Genomic DNA, 11,850 nt, shown 5'->3' on the forward strand with positions numbered 1-11,850 from the left:
GGTTTTCTGACAGGAAACTCAGTTTTTAGGCGAATACAAACTGCCGCTGATGCAATGAAATGACGCCATATTAAGGCACGAAACAGAAAATGATCTGCTTTCGATTCTAGCTCTCTCGCAAAGCCCTTTGAGTCTTCAATTTTTCGACGGTTTCCAGAAACGGCCGAGTGAGAGACTATGGAAGAGCCTTCCCAGATACTAAAAGTAACGTGAGCTATCTGATTTTAAGCACTACTTACACGCATGCGTAGTAAAATTTTAATTTTGATTCAAAGTAAAAGGACAAGTATAATTCAGCCCTTATTTGGATAGATGTTTGGATTAACAAACTGTGTAAGTGAGCACCAGATGTTCAATTTTGTATTCTATTTGAAATTCAAGCTTATGAAGTCCACTGAATTGTTCGCTAAACCAAAAATAAAAATCTTCGGCCGCCTCGGGATTGACTTTGAAATTTAAGAAGAACTTGAATTTCGCCATGGACACCAAATTTGGCTTCTCACTTTTCATTCTACTCTTGTGGACCTGTAAGCTATAAATATATACCTTTCCTTTTACCAGATGTTTATAACTTAAGTCATAGGAAAATACTCGATATTTTGCTTCAATAACCAAATTTTACACTTAAGTCAAAAGATATTCAATTCATTTATAAACTTTCAGTTGAATTTCCAAAGTCGACTTTAGTTTTTAGACTTCTTAGCTATGAAATTTCACTCCGAAAATATTGTGAAGTAGTTTGTTTAAATACTTGAAATAAATTCTTAATTCAGCCTTGACGTATTTCGCTCAGGGATCAAAAAATCGTAAAAAGCCTTTTTTGCTATTAATTCTTTGTTATTCAGCTTTTTCAAGTTTCAAAATTACTCTCGCGAACAATCGACGCTACCACGGCTTGGAATTTGCAGCTCTAGTCATCGCCGTAAATTATATCGAGAACCGAAGACTAGGCCATGAAAGCAGTGTTCTTAAGCTAAACGATGGATTTACATGCATTCTATCTGTTCTTACCATTACTGCTATTTTCATCAACATGCAAAATCTATATCTGCGTGCTGCACGCTGAAATTTGGTTTTTCGCTACCGCCAGTCAAAAATATGAAAGGTGCTGACTGATTTGGTGTGATTGGTGGCAGCGAAAAACCAAATTTCAGTGTCCAGCTCGCAGACTCAGAGTTTGCATGTTGATGAAAATAGCAGAAAACTGATGAAACATTTTGCAAAGCTATGCAATATAGTAATTTTTTAACCGAATATGATCGAAATGCAAAACTCAATGCAGAATATTCAGTTCAGTATTATCAACGTAAACAATAAAAAAACAAAAAACAAAAAAAACAAAAAAAAACTATAAGGCTCAGTTAGTTTGGGTTTTTAAATTTATTTTAAGACAAAGACATGTAAGTTTATTCATGGCATTGCGTGTGTTTCTATCTTTTTCCTTTTTTCACTCTTTCCTTTCTTTCTTTTTTCTTCCTTCCCGACTTTGTTTGTTCTTTGGTTTCTTCCAACCTTTCGTCGTTCGTTAGTTGTTGTTGTTATTTTTTCCTTTCTTTCTTTCTTTTTCTTGTTCTTTCCAGGTGTGTCTATAGTTTTAATACTCTTCTTTAGTATGTTTTCCCTTTTTTCTCTTTTCCTTTCCAACATTTTTTCTTCTTCCTAATTTGCTTTTTTCCTTCTCTTCCTTTATTCTGTAACGTTCTTACGTTCATGTCATTACTCCTTTCTCGAGACAGATGTTCGTAGCCGATGCATAATTAGCAATTAGTCCTCGAGCCCGAATGAACTATTGGGTCAATAGCCCATGAGCTTGAGGCCGAAGGCTGAAGATTTCTTACATGTTCTAACACATTTGAATAATTGGTTTGTTTCTACTGCGCACTTGCTTTGCCGATTATCCTGCTACTCATTTGATAAACCCCACGTCGCATTTTATTACAATACAAAACCCTCGTGAGTCTAAAATATATAACTGAACACCCAAAAGACAATCGTGAAAATTTGCATATAAACAGCTTCATAAAAGAAGTGGATTAGATTTTATTAAAGATAAAGATAAGTTGAACCAATGTTTATGAAGAAAATGGAATTAGAAATAGACTTTGTTGAACTGAAAGCAAACTTCTTACAGGATTTCAGTTGACGTTTTTTATGCTATAGGAAGGAAGGAAGGAAGGAAGGAAGGAAGGAAGGAAAGATTAAATGAATAAAGAATTGAAAAAACAACAACAACAACAACAGCGAAGAACAAGGAAATATCAATTTATACAGTAAAACAAGAAAATAGCTAAGGGAAGGAAGCAGGCAACAAATAAACTAACGAAGGAAAAATATATCTATAAAATAACACAAACAAAAAGAACACTCTCACATCTCCTATAAAAGCCATTAGCGTCATCGTCATCGTCATCGTCATCGTCATCGTCATCGTCATCGTCATCGTCATCGTCATCGTCATCGTCATCGTCATCGTCATCGTCATCGTCATCGTCATCGTCATCGTCATCATTAGTAGTAGTAGCATTATTATTATTATTATTATTATTATTATTATTATCATCATCATCATCATCATTGTTGTTGTTGTTGTTTTCACCGTTTTCACTTGGTATTTTCTATTTGAAGGCCATTACTGCAGCGGACAGGAAAGTCCTAACTTGTACTGCAAAAGCTGTGCTAGTTCCCAATCCCTCAGGCACTGTGAACTGAGTCAAAAGGACATCCTTTGTCCAAAAGGAAAGGAAAAATGTTTGGAGGTAAGTCTGACCTAGATTCGTAATACCGTTGCTATCTTCATCTTTATTTTACAATCTCATGTGGAATTTTTGTCAGCAAAATAAGTCCAGTAAAAGAAGTAACGTACATAGAAAGGCTGATATAGCTAAACTTACTTCCTCTAGAATTCCGCAGAGATATACATGACTTAGTACTCTTGTTTAAATTTAAGGTTGGGCTCATTTCCGCTAATTTTGAACGCTTTTTTCTTCCTCAAACAAGTAGTTATGCTACTCGTAAATACGATCCCGCCAACTTCAAGTTTGTTTATATAAGTATTCTTAAGTTTTAGGCCCGGGTCAGTCACCATGCTTCACGGCAGGTTGAACCGAAAAGCATTATTTTTGGGACTGTACGTTCCGCTTTGGGTTCGGCTCATGTGGGGTGCGGCGTTTTACCTGGGCCTTAAACACACATATTTTATATTTTCTATAAATTCAATTGGGGCTATCGCCCTGTTTTCTTCTCCGGCCGCCCTTAGCTTCGTATGTTGTGTATTTAATTGTATTATGTTTGTGGCAAATTCCAATAAACTAAACTAAACAAAGCAGCTAGTTTTGAAAAACAATGAACATGGGATTGATTATAGATTCATAAAGTTTGCCTGCCATCGTAAGGTGCTAATGAGATTCACGAGATTCATTCCTGCAGCTGATTGATGCCAAGTTATAGAAACTCTCTTGTTAATGGACAATGGGCAGTTTTTGCCTTTAATTGTAGGTCGATAATGAAATTCACGAGATTCCTTCAGCTGAATGATGCCAAGCAATGCAATATTGATACCAAGCAATAGAATACTCTCTGGTTGATATCACATGACGGGCACTGTTAGCCTGTCGTGTATATGCTGGTAATGAAATTCATTTAGCTGATTGATACCAAGCAATAGAATACTCTCTGGTTGATATCACATGACGGGCAGTGTTTTTTGCCTATAATTGTAGACTAGTAATGAGATTCATTCAGCTGATTGATGCTATAAATTGGTCCTTGGCTAATAAAAGCACATAAGGGGCAATGCTTGCCTTTGAATATAGTCTGGTAACATTTTGCATTTTTCTTTTCCTTTAGGTGGAGTTCTACGGTGATAACGGACAAGGTTTCGTACGAGACTGCATCGAAGAGGACAAATGCTTCGAGTCCAAACTCCCTCAGTGTCTGGCGGTGACTGGTAATTCCTCGTACTGTTCCTTCAGCTGTTGCCTGGGAAACCTCTGCAATGCGGGCGCGACTTTTAGGGTCAGCAGTATCTCTCTTGCTTCATGCGTGATAGTTGGTCTTGTCTTGTATTTCCTGTAGGCAAGCTTATCTTCAAGATAACTAGCCTGCTGCATCTATAGCAATCAATGTTAATAGAACTTTTATGCATATAAGCTGGATAAGGCGCCACTTAAATAGTGAACGTGATCAATATATTTAGCCAATTACAGATAAAACGATCTAATAGAAGGAATAATCCTTGCGTCTCATCATGAACACTCTTTGATGCTATTGTTAGAATCATTTACTTGATCCTTTGTCTTTTCGCGCGCACTCTTCACTTTTGCTGATGTTTTCTTGTGATTTTTTAAACGTGTGCAAACAGCGTAGTGCGTAAACAGTATGCACGTGCAGAAAACAAATGATGGCAAATGTGATTCTAAAAATAGCATCAAACGGTGCCTTTGATGGTTGCAAATAATACCAGCGATGTTTTTTTTAGTTCATTTTCTGTTGAAATTATAGCATTTCCGCTGGAATTGTAGAAGCCTTTGCACAATGAGGCTGTTTTGGGGGACGTTTTGATCCTGACATGGCATCATTTTTGCTTGCTGATAGTTAAAAGTGGTAGGAAACCTTAATTGTCGTCTTAATTTACAAATTGTTTTCGTTCCTTGATGCATTGTATGTCAACTGATGAAGCGTCTTCACAAGAGCTAGATAATGCAACGCGTTTTAAGAGTTTGGAACACATTATTTTTGTCCTAAAATCTTACTCGATGTTATTTCGCTATTAGAGAGCGGTCATTATCGTCTGATGTTTCTGGTTTAATCACCGCGACTCCCTCCCCCCCCCCCCCCCCCCCCCCAAACACACACACTTCGGCGACGTTTTACACCGACGCTAGCCTGCTGTCAAACTATCGAGCTTTAAGCAACATGATGACTTTAGGAGTGAAAATGGTTGAATGAGTCCATGTGTACAAAAAAGGATGAATTAACAAATTTACATCAGTTTTTATGTGTCTGTCCTTTTATTTAAAAAAAATATATGCGGCATCATATCGTCATTACATCACAAGGCGTAGCCAAGAAAATCCGCATACTACATGGACAATGTGATGACTCATGAAAACCCGATGTAAATTTCTTTTTTATGATAACAAAAACAACAAAAAAGTTTCGCTTTTAGCTAACAAAAGAACAAACGGAAAGAGCGCGCGTAGTCTTATTTGTCTGTCCCTTTATCAATCATTAAAAAGTAACCAATCAGCGATCCTGAAATTTGTGAGTTATTCATGTGTGTAAAAAATGGATTACTTAAGCAGTGGACACTTCTCAAACTAACAATATTCTTGGTTGTCCATGATTTTTTTAAATTTTAATTTGATTTAATTAAATTAATTAATTAATTAATATTTTTTTTTTTTTTTTTTGGAGTCCTAAATTTGAACATTTGCGGCTAACTGACGAGCTTAGAAATACTGGCTTATAAACTTTCGATAGGCCAAGAGTTTTTTTTCCCAGCTAGGTATCGATAAAATGTTAAGGTTTATGGGTGAGCGTGGCTGAGGTAGGTTTTTCTTGCTAGTATAAGAACTTTCTAACTTTTGCGGAATGTATCTTCATATATCACTCTCTTGAGCAGTGCATTGTGGGACTTTTAGGGGACGAGATAGACGCCATCTTGGAAAAGTGTCTCCTTAAACACACAGTCCAACAAAGCACTGTTATGCCAACTGGATTCAGTGTTTTTCTTAACTTCGGAATGACTAATAACCTTAAAGGCTCTTGAGTATGATTTCTTTTTTTATTAATATCTCTTCGATGTAGCCTGAGAAAATTCAAATACGAAATATGACGACGGGCTGACTGTCAACAATCCAGTCTTATTCTCAAAGATGTTTATGAATAGCTTACTTGTCTTTGTTCTTCTTGTTCTACTCCCTATGGTTTATCGGCTCTTCTTTACCCTATATATTTATTGGTCCGGGGGGCTTCTTCCTTCTGGAGGGAGGAGGGCAGGGAGGGGGGAGGGAGGGAGGAGGGGGGAGGCGAGGGAGGAGGAGGGAGGGGGGAGGAGGAGGGGGAGGGAGGGGGGGGGGCGGGGGTGGTGGGCGGGGGGAGGAGGGAGGAGGGAGGGAGGGCTTTGGAGGGCGAGCGGGAGGGTTTCTTTCTGGGAGGGGTGTTGTTTGCTGTCTTCTTTGTTCTTTCTTCTTCTTCTTTCTTTTCCTTCTTTCTTTTTCCTTCTTTTCTTTTCTTTTCTTTTTTTTTTCCCGTCTTTCTCTCTTAATTGATTCCTATTCTATTCATATCCTTCTCATCTTCATCCTATAGTTAAAAAATAGTATAGCAACTGGCCGTATTTTGCAAAGCTTGTAACTTACATTTACAAAAAAAACTAAATATAATAAATGTAAAAATGTGCAGCACGCATTCATTGATGTTGGACATAACAATAAACGAGTACGAATATTATACTTGCAAATAGCATTGTTTTTATTCTTTGTAACAAACGACGCGTAAATAGAAAGGCATTTCAACCACGCATCTTTCAAAAAAACTTGAAGACAAAATACTTAGAGAACTATTCTTTGGTCAAAGAAGAACTCGATCCAAGAAAGCTTGATCAAGGTAGGTAGGAATAAAAACTAGGAAAACATAAAGCGAAACGAAGATATTTATTACGTAAGTTTACGAAATATAACCTTTTTCAAACGAGACAATAAGCGACCGTTTAAACTTAACCTTAAACGATGTCTTGCCTTAGCAAATATCAGAGCTTTACATAACGTATATTTACTTATTGTTAGCACTCTTATTTGAATAAAAGCATTATAATTTTTGAGAAAATTTCGCTTCGTGTTAGAGCTGGCTCAACAGTTTAAATCTGACATGAATGAGCGATCATTAAAAATAACTATTTTGCATGACGCTCGGGTTTTCAGACCTACTTGCAGTTTTATTACGATTTCTCTTTCGTTTTATTCGCTAAACAAACAGAAATATATATGCATATACAAAATACAAAGTCTTCTACAAGTAAAATATACGATATGTACGCCGCAAATATTGCAAACTATGGAACACCTCACTTATTACGTACGGATTGACTCGACCGCCATTATGACTAAAGCCAATGTTGCGTAAAACATTTTTATGTTAACCTCCATTTAAAAGCTAATATAACTTTTCCTCTAGATTTAGAAATTTATTTAACTTCCTAAACTTTCCTAAACTAACTTTAAGTAAATAACGATCAGAATCGGAGCGAAGTTCTTTGAATATTTGTCTTTTTTAGATATCGTGTTTTGGTAAATAAGTCTTTCCAAAAGGTATACATATTCGTCAGTCTTGTCCAATATTTAAAGATATAACCTATGAGAATCTTTGTAGTTTAGCTTACTTTTGCGACGATTGAGAAACTAAATGATGGCGTTTTACATTTCACTAGAGCGGTAAGGTTTTTTTGCTTCAGGTTTTGCAAGGGAGCTTACTTGATACTCCAGTTTTGTTTGCTTTCTTCATCCTCTCACTCGTACCGTAAGCATGCATGGCAGATTTATTAAAATTATCTAATGCTTGTATATGAACATCCATAATCACCACCTCAAGCGAAAACTATGAATCATGCACTTTTCAGGGAAGAATCAAACCGAAGTATCATAAAGTCGTTATGCAACTACCAATATTTATCGCTTTTTTACTTTATATATAGGAACGTTTTAATATTTATGTCCATCGTATTTTAGTTTTGTATGTGTATTAAAATCGTTCTCCGTGTTCCACGCCATAGTTATTCAGTCCCTACTGCTTAAATGGTTATTAAAGATAATAATATTTTCTTCAAGTATTATTATCATTATTATCATTATCATTATTATTATTATTATTATTATTATTATTATTATTATTATTATTATTATTATTAAGGATGGTGCTCACACTCAAAAGTGTTTATGAATGAGTGAATAAACAGCACGCTGGTTGGAAGATTACAGTTGAAAACAATTTAAATTAATCAAAAAGTTGTTACATATAAGATTTCTTGGCCCCCGTAAAAAAAAGCAAAAGCTTTTTTTAGTGTGATGGGTTATATTTATGATTTTTAACCTGTTTTCTCTGACTTTTTTATGTATTACATTCGATTGCTGTTGATGTTCTTCATCTTTTTCTTCAACATTCGTAACAGATCGAGATCGAAACGTCTTATTGTAAGACATCATGGAAGAGTCAGAAATAACAAGTAAAAAATATTTCTGATTAGATTTCAATATATTTTGCTAGGGATTATAGATTAAGTAAAAATGTACTTACGAAGTTATAAGAAATGATAGCATAGCGTAAAAAGGTGAATGCAGACATGCATCATCAAATTATTTGTCAATCACCGTTGAAAAAATTAAATTCAAAAATGATTTGTAACCTTTAGCTATTCCTATTCCTCGATAAAAGATATATTTTACTGTTCTTCTTATTAGTTTACAAATGCTTTTAGCAACAAAAACTGATGGCAGAACTTTTGATGTAGCGCCATTTTTCAATCAAAACTAGATTTGTGAATCAAACGTATGGACAAAATTCCTCGCGCCTCTCGGGGGAGCATTGGCGCCATTTAACAAAAGATTTTTGATAGCATCAATTGTTAACGGAACCAAGATGGCCACCATATTTTTGTCGCTTTGACTCTCTTGGAAATGCTTGCAACCCATCAATATAATAAACATATTTAAAACTGAATAATAAAACATCTAAATTATGTTTAATGTACTTTAATAATAATAAATTACTAAATATTACATAGTAATTCCTAAACAGATTCTTCTTTAAAGGGCATAACATATATTAATATGAAAAATTGTAAGTAAATTGCACAGATTTGCACGAATTAATACTATTGATTATTGTTATTATGCTTTGAACGTCAGTCCTTTGTCCGTAGAGTAAGAGAGACTCCTCTAGTTTGGTAAAATATTGGGGACTTTATGCTTTTTGTCGGGGCTTATTTTAGTGCTTCACTACTTTTACGAATGGGTTTTTTTTTCTCTCAATTCATTCGGATACGACTTCTGACATATCTTTTTGATGTCCTTAGACTTCTAGTGTACAAGCAGAATGCATCGTATCGTCCTATTAACGCTTGCAGTCGCTGTCATTCTTCCAGCAGGTATGTATACCTTTGAAATTCTAAATAATCCTTTTCAAAGTTCATTGCGCCATATTGAATGGTAGCCGTGCCTTTGCATCGAAGCGAGACGAACGGTGAGCTTGCAATGAAAGAAACAAGCGAATAGTTGTCCAAGGTGTTTACGAAGGTCTCTATCAGTGCAAGTTCCCCGTTTGTCTCGCTTCGATGCAAAGGCACGGCTACCTTTCGAGATGGCAATGGGAATATTTTATCTTCTTTTAAAAAATTCTGAATATTTGTTGCCAATTTGGTCACTTCAAAGAAAAAGAATGTTACAAGCTCAGTTTAACCCATTGTTGCTTTAATTTGTATTTGTTGTTGGCTTCTTCTTGTTGTTGTTCTTGTCTAGTCTTGCTCTTGTTGTTCACGAGTTTGTAGGAAACCCCCGGGTTTCTGCACCAGACCAGCACTCTGTGGTAAGACTGCAAATGTTTCAACGAGTTCGGGAGGTTTGGTCGAACCCTTCATCAGTGTCACAGTCCCATTCATTGCTTGTTACCCGTAACCCGTGAGTTTCTGCAGCAGACCAGCACTCTGCGTTAAGACTGCAAATTTTTGTTTATCTCTTTACAGCTGAGAGTCTCAAATGTCATTTCTGTGAAAGTACATATACGGATTTACACTGTTTCCAGTCAAGAACGCGTAAAGACTGCTATGAGGCGTACACGTGCGCAAAGACACTGCACAAAGTTAAAGGTGTTCCACAATACTTCCGAGGATGCATTGCAAGAAGTTATTGCAATGATCCTGACAGCTTCTGCCGATCTGAACCTGATCGTACAAACTGCGAAGTATACTGCTGCGAAGGGGATTATTGCAACGCGGGCTCACGCAAGGTAGTCAGCCTATTCTTGGTTGCTGGACTTACTTTAATAGCGTTGCTTGTATAGCTTTTTTAACTTTGAGATTTTCAGTTTTTGAAATCTGAGCCTTCCGATCGCATACAACTAAACACCGCTGTAATCCTTGACTATAGACTCATTGGTACAGGTTCTTCAGAAACATGCATTCATTGAATTACAAAGAGGACACTTTTTCGCGTTTTGTTGGAAGATTTTCAGTAGACCTTGAGCAGGTTAATGCCCTTTTTAACTTTTGACTAAAAATACTTTACACTGACTGAATCATTTGATGCAGGACAAGGAGCTGATGTCATTGATATGGAAAATGTTGGTTTAATGAATACTTTTTGTAATTAGTTTCTCTTGTCATATCATCCAATATGGTAAACGTCTTTTTACTTGTCTTCTTATTTGGGAATACCTGCACAATAGAGGTTTTTGCACCATCACGTGACAGCAGGCATGTTAGATGGCAGGAACAATACAATTGCCTTACACGAGAAGGAATTCGATTCCCGAGGCCAAAAAATTCTACTGTTCTGCCATCGTCTAACTTGGTCGCTGGCACGTGATTTTGCAAGGCCTTTCTCTTAGTGGTGCATGTTGCGCTCGCAAAGTCAATTCAAATCCCGTTTACGTGTAGGTTGGATATACCTGCTGATAGAGGTAACTCGAGATCTTATTCTTTTATTCCCTTGGGAAAGATGGCAAAAAACTTTTTTCCCATCTTAATATGGGTCACTATGCCTTCATGTAAACGTGCTCCAAATTCAATGTAGTTTGGAATGCTGACAGCTAGTGGTGTCATCTATGCTCTAGCCGCACATGTTCCCATCTATGTATTAGCCATTCCAAGGTTTAGACGGAAATATTAAGTTTCCTTGAAAAATTAAATTCTCTTTCATGTAAATCAAATTAGAGCAGATTCGATTGTTCCTGCCTCTGTTGTAGCTGCCATCACGTGACGGTGCAATGCCTCGATAAAACGTGTCATAGCTAAATTAAATCTTACAAGCAATTTACTAAGTATTTTTCTATAAGCATATGTATACCAAAAATTAATAACAATACTTTATACATCAACAAAAAGACTCTCGTGCAAATAAGGGAGCATTCATTTTTAAGGAGAAGGGGTGGCCGCAGGAATCCCTATAAACAGTAATGTAAAATATTTAGACTCTCCCTTTCTTCTGTCTGCATAAAAAAGTGACCCTCCTCTTGAGATTTGTTGAGTTATTGTACCTCCCCTTATCAAATTTTTGGTGACCACTCTCTCCCCCCTTACCACTCCCCCTCCCCCCTTCCCCCTTTTTGACTGAGTAGAAATTCAATGCCCCCCTCCTAAATAATAAATACTCCCTAAAAGCTAGCGTTGCTCCTTGTGACTGTTAGATGGACAAAAGCCATACGCTCCTTTAAAATTATAAGCATTATATCTGATGCCAGTCTAGCAGAAAACTAAACAAACCCAAAAGAAAACGCACTTTTTTCAATGCAATTCTATAGGTGCCCTTTCTTTTGTATTTTCCTGTCAGCCTTGCACGTACTAAAAACAATGGGAAGTGGCCTGTCCTTCTAAGTTACACTGTATTTGTTAAAAATAGAATCTAGGACTAACGTAGTCGTATGTGTTAGAAGCACAAACAGCTTTGAATAAGAACATCGGTCATTCGACTCAAGACAAGCCTTCTAAAAGTAATATCATATTTCAGGACAGCGATGTAAATATAGCTTTTTGTTTGTAATAAGATTAAGATAATAAATATAAATAAATGCCTTGGTTTTGTTTATTTTACGTCTTGTAATTTTAAACTTATTTTTCACAGACTTTGGCTTCTGAAAAAA

At 36.3% G+C, this 11,850-nt stretch overlaps 2 protein-coding genes across 2 annotated transcripts; both read left to right on the forward strand.

Annotated features, from left to right (window-relative positions):
• Positions 1 to 381: 381 nt before the first annotated feature.
• On the forward strand, positions 382 to 4,821 carry LOC116299388 (uncharacterized). Its single transcript, XM_031708042.2, has 3 exons — positions 382 to 527; positions 2,626 to 2,756; positions 3,847 to 4,821. Exons 1-3 carry the CDS (start codon positions 479 to 481, stop codon positions 4,072 to 4,074), a joined length of 408 nt encoding a protein of 135 aa, XP_031563902.1. The 5' UTR covers positions 382 to 478; the 3' UTR covers positions 4,075 to 4,821.
• A 1,666-nt stretch (positions 4,822 to 6,487) lies between these two features.
• Positions 6,488 to 11,795, forward strand: LOC148912415 (uncharacterized). Its single transcript, XM_089027681.1, has 3 exons — positions 6,488 to 6,609; positions 9,071 to 9,142; positions 9,737 to 11,795. The coding sequence occupies exons 2-3, from the start codon at positions 9,091 to 9,093 to the stop codon at positions 10,051 to 10,053; spliced, it is 369 nt and encodes a 122-aa protein (XP_088883807.1). The 5' UTR covers positions 6,488 to 6,609; positions 9,071 to 9,090; the 3' UTR covers positions 10,054 to 11,795.
• Positions 11,796 to 11,850: the final 55 nt, after the last annotated feature.

The sequence above is a fragment of the Actinia tenebrosa genome, unplaced genomic scaffold (genome assembly GCF_029948245.1).
Source record: "Actinia tenebrosa isolate PJP-AT-01 unplaced genomic scaffold, QUT_ActTen_1.0 PGA_scaffold11__36_contigs__length_13525064, whole genome shotgun sequence".
Lineage (NCBI taxonomy): Eukaryota > Metazoa > Cnidaria > Anthozoa > Actiniaria > Actiniidae > Actinia > Actinia tenebrosa.